This window comes from Diabrotica undecimpunctata, chromosome 5 (genome assembly GCF_040954645.1).
Source record: "Diabrotica undecimpunctata isolate CICGRU chromosome 5, icDiaUnde3, whole genome shotgun sequence".
Taxonomy (NCBI): domain Eukaryota; kingdom Metazoa; phylum Arthropoda; class Insecta; order Coleoptera; family Chrysomelidae; genus Diabrotica; species Diabrotica undecimpunctata.
Window position 1 is genome coordinate 117,846,398 of NC_092807.1, and position 12,632 is coordinate 117,859,029.

Here is a 12,632-nt window from a genome sequence, read left to right on the forward strand (position 1 = left end):
AACGGGCAAAGGAGATTGATAATTTTTTAATTTATCCTGATTATTCTAGATATATTTAATGTTAAATGAATAAAGTAGTAGATTTTAAACTTGGTTATAAATAACACCACTTACGTTTAAATTTTATTTGATTTATTTTCTTTATTGAGTGTCTACTATAATGTAGGATTGCATTCGTCGGCAATTACTTTTAGTTACCAATTCCTAACTTCCATTTATCACGAACCGCGAGCCGAAAGCTAGGGTCAAATAGCATTACAGAATAATCAAAAACACTGTCGAGAGGAGGTCGACGATGAGTCGAGCACAGTGTGAGTAGAACACTAGTTACCGTTTACATTATTTCTATATTTCTGTAATTTACAAGTCAAACAATAATGTGTTATAATTCGAATCGACCCGTGGCCAATAATTAAACCCTAGACAACAAGAAAAAACCCTACATTTTGGGGGCTCAGCCAAGATAGAGGATAGAAGATACAGGATGGATAATAAATAGAAGGTAGAAGATAGGATATATGATATCGACAGGATTGACTATGACATCAGCTGACTCAACCACAGCGTTGCAGCCAATATTGTTTTGAATTGGATGGTTTATGACGACACAACAACGCCTTGTTTACCAACTCAAGTAGATGTGCCAATATCGTGAAACAGGAGCAAGGAGGATAGAATCTCAACCGATGAAAGATGGTAACGAGTTAAAAAAAAACTATTAAAGATGATTTGCTACAAACAAATAGATACGAAAGAAGATACTGTTATGTATTTAATGACATTTCTGTTTTGAAACTTTGTGCTTTTGTTTGTATAACAGAGAATTTAGAGGAACTCTCAGTAAATACTGTTGCCTTTAATTTCATCGATATGGAGATGCCAGTTGAGTTTGTTATAGACAGTGGATCTTAAAAACTTGTACATTTGGTGGTGTATCCGAAGAACGGTCAACGAGTCTATTTCACTTCATTAAGTGTTGCTCAACAAACTGAAATACCTCCAGCGAAAATCTCATTTTTATTTGACAAGATGATCCACTAACAAATTATTACACTCAAAAGAGTTTGTCTAAAAAATTGCAACATAGAAATCAAAACAAAGCGATTCTTGATCATCAGAATGTGCGTCCTACTGATGCTATTGGTCGCTTTTACACAGTTTATTAAAAAACTGATGAATGATATTTCTTGCATAGAGATGATGTTGATGCATATTTGTCGGCCTATATTATTTTAGGACTTAACTTAAAGTAAAGGATAGATTACTTAAACAAATACAACAGAGATATTTGCAGTATTTTAGGCACATTGCTAGAAGAACAGGTACGATGGAAAAAATGATAGTCGAGGGTAGAGTTGAAGGAAAGAGATCTAGGGGAAGATCTCCAAGCCGCTGGGTAGATCAAAAAAAAATACTGATTAACCAAGGGTTACATGAAGCCAAAGAACTAGTCCAGGGCAGAGACGGATGGAAAAAAATCGTAAAAAAAAATGTAAAGGTCTGATGGTGTCACCACATCCCAAAAGGGATTAGGACTGAGGACGAGGATATCATTTTAATTATTTCAATCTGTCAAAAGTGTAGTGGGCCCATAATTGATAATGATAACCATTGGGACATAACAATCGTAAAGAAAATGTTTCTGCATCTCCAAGTCAGTTTGGATTTTTATTATTTACTAGTCAACGATTTTAGTTTAGTATACTTGTCGATAATACTAAATATTTTAGCTTTATTGTTAAATCATCATCATCATCATTATCACCACCATCATCATCATCATCATCATCATCATCATGATCATTATCCAGCCTTCATTTATCATGTCCACTGCTGGACATAGGCCTACTTTAAACTCCTCCATTGTTTACGATTTTGTGCTCTTTGTTAACTAATACTAATCATTTTAAGCTGGGTATTTTCTTAAGCAAAATGCTACTAAAAAACTCAATGAACATTTTTATAATGAGAGAATTGCTCAGTCAAAATATATTATTATTTTTATACTTACAGTTCATGTCAATTTTCAGCGAGGCAGTTAAAGGGGGTGTTCTTGGGTTGTTCGATGCCTGACATGTTAGTTGCTTTCCAACATCGTGCCGTCCTAACCTGTTGACCCTTAGTTCGCTCCGTACCTGACTGACACCGGCGCTGTTTCCCAATGATATGCTAGTATTGCTTACTAACACATCATCACGGTACCACGTTACTATTGGCAGTGGTTTGGCTGTAACAAGGAAAAACACTCTTTAATAATAGTTTTTTTATTTGAACAAAAAAAAACCGTATTAGCTACTCATGATGATTATTAACCCTCCAGCAGACAGGTGAGGCCTGTCGTGCCTCACCCATATGAAAGTGCAATACAATCTTCGTCGTGTCACGTAGCTTAGTGTATTATACACAGTACTCTTCATAGAAAAATTACCTCTGTAGTTACTCTAAATTTGGAATAGTATGATACCTATAGTGCATATCATTGATTTTATTGATTATATCTAGTCGTTTGGTAAAAGTGTGTACATCCCTCTTCCTCTTATTATTCTCTCGGTAAGTAAACAATAAATTTTATTTAAGAATAAGCAAATAAGCAAAAAAAGTACCCTGCTTGTGACACTGAACCGGCCTGGCAAACGTTAGTTGTTTTGAGTAGTATGGACCTCTGTAACAGAAATCTATATGTTTCCCGCAGTCGATTTTTTGGACTTATTAATTATTAACAAATTTAGGTCAAAAAACGGTGAATTTTCGCTTTTTTCGTCTATCAGAAAAAAGTAAAGCTTTTAAAACAAATTTAAGAAGAGAAGAAACTTATACGTCATACAAAAACCTTCTAAATGGCGTTTTCTAAACGTTCCTGTTCTTATTTGTTGCTAAGAAAGTTGCAAAATAAGTCAAAAAGTTCGGTTTTTTATAAATAAATTTATAACCTTTATATTACACACAATGTTGAGTCTTGTGGTGGTTAAAATAAAATCAAAATTTTAAGTTGATCGGTCAAAGAGTTTAAAAGTTATTTAATTTGTTTTTTCCATATCTAATGTTAAAGTGTTGCTATAACAACTGTTTTGAGTAGATAAACTATCACTTTAACCGCAAGGGTAGATAAAGTGACACTTTAACAGCAAGACTAGATAAAATGTAAACTTTTTTTTATTCAATAAAATTTACAAATTCAAACATATTAAGGATTAAAAACAACTGAAATTTTACAATTAACATTATTAGAAATATCTATTTTTGGAGCATCACAACTTGTACTCGTTTGCTTAAACACTTGACTGGAGGTACTGGATTGATTTTCTGGTCCGTCAAGTATACACTTGGATACAGAAATTTTATTACTTATTGACTCTTCAATGTAAGATTCTGCAACAGATGATATTCGGTCCATTTCGTATTTATTCACTTTGTACATAAAACGCAACACAAAACGAGGACATTACAAGAAGAAAGAACAATGCATATAAACTGATGCAGCAAAGAAGAACCCGAGAAAAAGAACAAAAATATAAAGATCTCAGAAGAGAAGAGAAGTACATCCATCGGAGAAAAAAGCGAACTTATGAAAATAGAATATTGGAAGCACTTGAGGAATTAAAAAAGGAAAATCAAACAAGAAAATTCTATAAAAATCTAAATAAAGCAAGAAAAGAATTTAAACCAAGGATCGGACTATGTAAGGATAAGGAGGGGCATATACTCAATACAAAAGAAGAAGTATTGAAAAGGTGGGTGGAACACTATAAAGAACTGCTTACTATCGAAGTAGAAGATCCAAATCAACCACCCCCAGGAGCAAACAACAATACACCATTGGAGCCTCCATCAATTCAGGAAGTACGGGATGCAATAAAACGCCTAAAAAATAATAAATCTCCAGGAAGTGATGGTATACCCGCGGAACTTATTAAATGTGGAGGTGCTACTCTGACTAATCATACATATAAAATCATACTGAGAGCCTGGAATGAGGAACAAATCCCAGAAGAGTGGTGTATTGGGATCGTTTGCCCGCTACACAAAAAGGGCGATGAATTAGAATGTAGAAACTATAGGGGAATAACCCTCCTTAATACAGCATACAAAATATTTTCGAGTATTTTATATGGTCGCCTGAGTGAATATTCAGAGGAGCTTCTTGGCGAATATCAAAGTGGTTTTAGGCCTGGTCGATCAACAACAGACCAGATCTTTGTGCTAAGGCAAATACTGGAAAAAACCAATGAATTTAATATCGACACATACCATCTTTTCGTAGATTTTAAATCGGCCTATGATAGTGTTCTAAGAAATAAATTGTATGAAGCCATGGATGAATTCCACATCCCCGATAAACTGATAAGATTGGTTGAGGCTACAATGCGTAAAGTTGTTTGCAAGGTCCAAATACAGGGCGAACAATCACAGGCATTTGAAACGCATGTTGGGCTGCGACAGGGAGATGCGCTGGCGTGTCTCCTTTTCAACATAGCTTTGGAAAAGGCGGTCAGGGATGCCCAAATAGACAGCAGAGGAAACATTTTTAATAAATCATCCCAAATTTTGGCATATGCAGATGATGTTGATCTAGTTGCCCGCACAACACGCAAGCTAGAAGAAATGTATACCACCTTGTCACACGCCTCAAAAAATATGGACCTGCAAATAAATGAAAATAAAACTAAGATAATGGCATCAACACCCAACAATAGAGCCAGAAACATCGGCCACCAACTCACGGTTGATAATTCAACCTTTGAAGTGGTGGACAAATTCACATACTTAGGCTCCCTGATCACCAAGGAGAACGTTATGATGGAAGAAATCAAGCGAAGAATAATCCTAGCAAACAAATGCTATTTTGGACTGGGTAGACATATGAGAAGCAGAAACTTAAGCCAAAAAACAAAAATAACCATATACAAAACCCTTATACAACCAGTGTTGACATATGGGTCAGAGGCATGGACCATTTCCAAGGCAGATGAAAATCTCCTGCTTATATTTGAACGAAGGATCCTGAGAAGAATATTTGGTGGCATCTGTGAAAATGGTGTTTGGAGAAGGAGGTACAACTACGAGATATATCACAGATATAAACATATATTTGGTGGTAAAGACGTAGTATCCTTTATAAAAATAGGAAGACTAAGATGGGCAGGACATCTGGCAAGATCCTAGCAGAACAACCCTCCTAGAAGAATCCTTATGTCACAACCTGTGGGAAGTAGAAAAAGGGGTAGACCAAAACTCAGATGGAGGGATGGTGTAGATGAGGATGGTAGACAAATAGGCGCAACAAACTGGCAACAGTTGAAAATGGATAGAACTGACTGGCGTAATAGACTTGGGAAGGTCGAGGCTCTTTTATAGGGCTGTAGCACCAATGATGATGATGATGACATAAAACGCAACAATATTCTTCGCAAAAACCAAAACGTAACATTTGTTTGACATTATTTGTTGACAGAGTAACTCATATCCCTAGCAACGGGGCAACACAATTGCGATTTTTGTGCTAAAAATAACAATTTTCTTTGAAATTCTATTTTTCACCTGAACTTGAAGTCTTGCTATAGAAAAAAATGTTGTATTGCACACGACGATAAAATCGCGTTATCTTCTCAAGCATAAATAGCGTCTCCACTGACGTCTCGACGCTAAAAAACGCTCTCGAAGATAGAGTACAATTTTATCGTCTTGTACAATAAATAACTATTATAACAAATTAAATTTTATAGCCATAGGTTATATCGTCATAGACTATATCGTTATAGACAACTTTAAAATAAATTATAATTTTTTTGTGTAACTCTATTTTCTTCCTTATTCTTTAAATATTACATGTTATGATCTATTTTATAGGTAAAACATATTTAATTTATTGTAATTTAGTGAAAAAAAAAAAAATAGGTTAAAGAAAATATCGCGACCAACTCATTTATGATATTTTGAGATGGTTGAATAAGTGAATCCGTTTGACCTGCTTTGCCACTGTAATGTCGAAAATGTATGCGTGTTTGTCTGTTTTATGTAAATTGACAGGGATAGCGGTTGGTAGATAATGTCACAGGTACATTTGGAATAACAAATATATGCTCAGTATTTCATTTAAGGTTGAATGATAGGATGATGCTGATATGTGGCTTACGGGAATTCGAAATGCCTAAAGGTAGTAAATTGTCAAATTGATCAGTACTAATATTTAGTAATTTGTCAAAGAAATAACACTAGACGAAAAATAAACAGAAATAATCAACATAATTGATGGATTCGACCGTTACTTGATGGAAATTCATTTTATGTAACAATAAAACACTGAAAACTTTGTTTTAAAAACTTCCACAAAATTTATTTTAAACTCTTATCACTACAGCTGGTTCGGCTGATTGCTTTTCCCAAGTGATCTACAGAGCTGTAAGTACAGATATGCGACGCAGATGCAAGGTGAAAAACATCAAGGATTGTGTAAGACGTAAAAGAAAGGGATATGGTAAGAATTTATTCTTACCCTAGACGGTAAGAGACGGTTCCCTAAAAAGAATACGATTAGTGGGAAGACCACGAAACCTATGGAATGACAACTTGCTGAAGGCACATTGAAAAACAAATAGAAGCATATCTTCATCAAATGAAGAAAAAAAAGAAGAAATTAAAACGTCAAAGTAAACGTGTTTTCAATTAAAGTTGTGGTTAATTCTCATGAATATACTATATATTCTATGGAAATATACTTTGTGGCAAACGTTAAAAACCATTACAAACTAATTAAATATAAACATATTTGTATTTCTATAGAACAATAATAATCAAAGGTTTTTATGTTCACTAAAAAATAGCTATAATTGGAATTCGTTAGGATCCCGCCATATCATTGCATATAACTTTATTTCAACATAACCTTATGAATGATCTAAATATTTAAATAGGGTATATTTCATAGTTTTAGATAATATACTTATAATAAAGAAGAATAATCTACTTTGTAAAGTTAAACATATTCACATCTAACTCATGGTCCATTTGACTAACTAATTCTATTACGTAGTAGACAGGACAGTTGAAGGAACTTCGGTATATAGTTCCAGTCTCTGACTAATTATACCCCAGCGCCGTTCATTGGGGTTAGTTTAGCGTATATATCCCTTAGAGTAATTTCTATTACATCGTAACTGCATAAACGTATTGCTCTACAACTGTTATGGTTGCTAACCAGAAAGCTTATTTATCTGTTTGAAGAACAAAGATTAAAGAACTAAACATAATGCAGCATTTACATAAAAATGCATATGATGCATATTATATTTACAATATCTCTATTAGTCAGTTGGGCCTTTAATACAATTTTTGGATTAATCTAGTCTTTTCAAACATAGTATATCCAATAAAACTGAAAATTACTCAAAAATGCAAAAAAACATTCCCGTAAATTATCATGCTTAAAAAATAAACCCGTACATTAAAAATGATGAGTTGCTAAAACATCTTTAACACGTTTAACGCCACAATGCATTGTAAAAAGAGTTGAATGGACCAAAATATTAAACACGTTTACAGTATTAGCTTATAAAGTTTAAATAGTTATTCTCCGGTTTAAGTACGTTTAAGCTGAAGTCAACAAACTATAGTATTTTTCATATAAAAATGCGTGCACGTCACAATTTATATAAAGTGACGTCACTTATATTTAAAATTTTCAGAACGTCAACCTTAGGCTACGGTTATATTGGACGCGTAGTCTGACGACCAATCAGTCGGACATAAACGGACGACATTGGTAGTGCGACTAGGTAGTCGGATTGCAAGCGTTTAACTGCGATTATGTGTTCAGAAAACATGGCCGAGGATGAAGAATATTTATTAGAAAATAATTTTTTACGTCTTTTGATGTTAGAAAAATCAAGTTTTTTGAATATTTTCGAATGTTACCTGAAACATTTAATTATATTTTGTCTCATATATCCGAAAGACTGGAAAAACAGTCGAACTTTAGAAAGTGTATTCAACCAGCAGAAAAACTGGCAGTAACATTAAGGTAAGTCATTACTAATGAAATTATTTATTAAACTAAATTTATTTTTCATACAAACTAAAAAAGAAATACTTTTTATGAAGTTAGGGTATAAAAACTAAAATAAACTAAAAAAGTCATTACACTACTGAAAATTATGCAAATATTCTCGCACATCTGGACATCCTACTTCGTTTTCTGATGAATCTGATGGTATTTCCACTTGATACCTGCTTTGATCGATTTCTTGATCCACTGTAGTAGTTTTTATCCAGACAGACCGAGCATGTGGCTAGGCTTCTTGATCCACTGCAGAAGCTCTTAGCCAGACATACTGAGCACGTTGCTGGGCTTCCAAAAGAACTTGTCGTATTTTTATTCGTACTGACAATTTTTGGTCTTCGGGTATTTTTTTCATGTACGGCATCAGACTCATGAAGAAATGGAAGTCACTATCTTCTTCCTTTGGCCTTTCTTTACACTTTTCTTTGTATGCTTTAAGTTTTTCTTCTTTTATAGCTACCATTTTTTCATATACCGAAGATTTAGTTTTTTTTCCTTTGTACCCGTTCCCTTATCTGTATGAGCTATTTTAGCAGACTTGGGTGTCGTAGTGAAAATAATTTCAGTATTTAATTCTGGATCTGAATTTAATTCAGAATTATGATTTCTATCATAATCAGATTCAGAGATTGTATCTGGCGTAGTGTTTTCATCATATAAATTTTCTTGGTTATTGAGAGGAGGAATATTTCCTGTAGCATTTCTTTGGGTCATGGTGTCTTTTAGGAAAAGCATCATTGCGAAATAAGGCCATTTTGATGTTATTAATATTTCAACAGAATCTCCGGATCGCCCTTTATTTGTTTTTGCTAGTTTTTTTCTAAAGTTATCTCTTATTCATCGCCATTTTGATTTGAGTACATCACCTAAAAGTCAAGAAGTAAATAGTATGTTTTATAAAATGAAAAATTAAATACTTATTACGTTGAATTGAAACAAAATTAATAAGTTAAAATTCATCTTCAAAGTGTGTGTGTGTGTGCGCCAATAATTATTATCTAAAACAATTATCTATAATTATCTTAAACTAATTAATTCATTTTGTTTGTTGTTTTAGATATCTTTCCACTGGACTCGCTTTTCCCTCTTTGGCGTTCTCTTTCAGAATGTCTCACACAACTATAAGATTAATTGTTTACGAAACGTGCACTATCATATGGGAAACTTTTTATGAACGGCATATGCCTTTTCCAACAGAAGACATGTTTCGATCAATTTCCAATGATTTTTTGAATAAATGCAATTTTCCGAATTGTATAGGATGTATCGATGATGATGATGATGATGATGATAGTGTGTTTGGCATGGAAACCAGTCCTTTTGCCACAGATTTTTAAATGATTTATGTTATGTTTATCAATTAAAAACTTGATTGTACTAAATTTATATTATATATCCGGATGCATATAAGTGATTACATATGAGTTCGTATATAGATTTCTGATTCAATGACAGTAGGTGGGTTATGTTTACTGGAAGTTGCACATTACTTTTAACTAGGTTTTCATAAAACGTAGATGAGAGTGCTTTATTTTTAATACATCCAAACAGGATGTGATTAACATCACACTGGGAAATATTATCGCATAAACACTTTCCTGATTCTATAATGTTTAATCTAGCCAGGTGAGCAGGAACAGCACCGTGACCAGTTTTTAATCTTGTGATAGTTGCTGCTGATCGTTTAGATATATTATAATGGAATATGTGTGGTAATTCTGTTAGGGATGGTAACGTAGGATGGATCTTGTAATAATGATTATTTGAAGTATTCGCCAATATTTTCCATCTGTCTTGCCAGTTAAAATTTATTTTTTTAGTATAAAAATTGATTAGGTCTGATACTGTGTAAATATGTTCTTGTATACCTGAATGAGTAGAATCCTTAGCGAGCTCGTCTACTATTTCATTACCTTTTATCCCGGAGTGACTTTTTGCCCAAATAAATGTTATATCTTTGTTTCTCATTTTTTGTTTAATGTCACATATCAGCTCACATGTTTTATGGTTTAACTCAGTATTATTAAGTCCACTAAGAATTGACTTAGAGTCTGAGATGATCACAGCATCTTGCAAATTTGCGTGCTCTAGCCAATCCAGAGCTTTCCTAATAGCTACCGCTTCTGCAGTGTAAATAGAGCAATGTGGAGGAAGCTTTATTTTAAGTGATTTGTTTTTGGAAGGAATATACACTGCAGACCCTACTTTCCCATCGTTCAGTTTAGAACCATCTGTGTAAATTATAGTTTCATTAGTATATTCACTCAATATGGAGTTCAACAGCTTGTTATTTATTTGATGTGAATCTGAATATTTCGGAAATATAATATTTAATTTTTTTAAGATTGTATTAAATTCTAATTTATAAGATGGTTTAATATAATTTGTTGAAAGTGTAACCGGTAAATCATTGGTTTCCAGAAAGGCATCTGCTAATGGTGGTGAATTTTTTATTCTCCAATAATTGTTTACTAGATTTTGAATGGATAACTCATACAGCATACTTAGTAGGCCACTTGTTCTAGCCCTTAATTTTAATACATATTTTGTTGCTAATAAATTTCTACGATATTCTAATGGCATTTCATTACTTTCAGCAAGTAACAGGGGGCATGGTGTTGATTTCATAGCACCCAAAGTTAATCTCAAACTTTTAAACTGAATACGATCTATTTTTAGTAAATGTGTTTTGCTTGCTGATCCGTATAACACACATCCGTAATCCAAAATTGATCGCACGTAGGTCCTGTAAAACATCAATGCAACTTTGGGATCAGCACCCCATTTTCTGCAAGTGACACATTTAAGAAGATTAATGCCTTTCTCACATCTTTTTTTTACATATTGGACATGTTTAGACCATAGTAATTTGGGGTCTAGGATTATACCAAGATATTTATATTCAGTGACAACGGGTATATCATATCCTGACAGATGTAGACTATCAGGCGTACGTAACCTATGTCTTGTAAATATCATAATGGCAGATTTTTCTGGGGATATAGTAAGTTCGTGGTCTTTAGTCCAATTATCTACTAGTTTCATGATGTGTTCCAGGACCTCCACACAATCGTCATATGAATCACGGACGGAGTAAATACATATATCATCGGCGTACTGTATACATTTTATGGAATCAACAAAAATGTCGTGTATACTTGCCGAAAATATGTTGAAGAGAATTGGGCTTAATACAGACCCCTGTGGTAATCCTGTATGAGTTATTCGTGGACCATATAACTGATTACTATGGTCTCTGATATATAAAGTTCGGTTGCTAAAAAGATTAACTATATTAGCGGATAAATTTGTGGAAAACCCCAGTTTGCATAACTTTGAATGCATTACTGTTAAATTAACACAGTCGTAAGCGCCTTTAAGGTCTAGAAAAAAACATGCTAAATATTTATTTTTTGAAAAATTTAGTTGGATATCTGTTGTTAAGTGACTTATTGCATCTAGTGTTCCCAGACCAGATCGAAATCCGTATTGAGTGCTTGGCAAAAGATTATAGTGTTCGACTGTCCAGTTAAGACGATTTTTAATAATTCTTTCGAAAGTTTTTGTTATACAAGACAATAGAGAAATGGGTCGATAAGACGATGAGAGAGTTTTGTCTTTGTTGGGTTTGATAAAAAGACATATAATTGTTTCTTTCATTTTGTCAATGTAATTTCCTTTCAAAAGCCAATCATTAAATATTTTTAATAAATGATTTTTTGCCTTATCGGGAAGGTGGTTAATTATGGAATAAGTAATATAATCTTTCCCGGGCGCAGTAGATTTTGATATTTTAATAGCTGCATCCAGTTCTTGGATGTTTATTGGATTTTCTAGTAATTTAAATTTACTGGAATTGCATATTGATACGTGTTTTAATTGGTCTTGAACGTATGGTGGAGCGAACTTGTCAAGTAACTCTTCTATTAGCTCTGTTGAAATTGGTTGTGTCTTTGAATGATAATTTTTGTTAGCCATTTTATTAACAAATTTCCATATTTTGTTGAGCGGTGTATTTTTATTGATAGTATTTACAAAGTTGATCCAAGATGTTTTTTGTTTTTTCATAAAAACAACTTTGCATTTGGCTTGGATGTGTTTAAATTTTAGATAATTTTCAAGATTTGAGACAATATTATACTCTCGAAAAGCTTTTTTTCGACACGATATTAAATTTTTACATTCGTCGTCCCACCATACGGGAAGACCGGATTTTGGTTGAAATGATTTTTGAGTAATCATAGCAGAGTCTGCAGCTTCGCTAATTGTTTTTATTAAGTTATTAAACATTTCCAAAGATGTAACATCTATAGAATGAGTATCTAGAAGGCATTTTTCTAAGTAATTTTCAAATATAAACCAGTTCGCTGAAGACTCTTTCCATTTTGTGGAGGTATGGATTGTTCTTGGGGAATATTTCAAATCTAGGGTGATTTGGATAGGGATGTGGATTGTACCTAGTGAGTCATTTAGAGGATTCCAGGTAGTAAAGCCTGTTAAATGAGGAGATACTAATGTTAAGTCTATCATTGAAGGACGTTCGTTTGGTCTGGATATTTTGGTTGGTCTTCCGTCA

General features: G+C 33.4%; 1 protein-coding gene across 1 annotated transcript in view; it reads right to left on the reverse strand.

The window, feature by feature from the left end:
* The window catches only part of LOC140441706 (protein turtle-like), a 518,457-nt gene that overhangs the window by 202,877 nt on the left and 302,948 nt on the right, over window positions 1-12,632 (reverse strand). Inside the window, exon 4 of the mRNA XM_072532588.1 lies at window positions 2,012-2,227. Within this exon, the coding sequence (XP_072388689.1) occupies window positions 2,012-2,227 (216 nt within the window). The remainder of the gene's footprint in view (window positions 1-2,011; window positions 2,228-12,632) is intronic.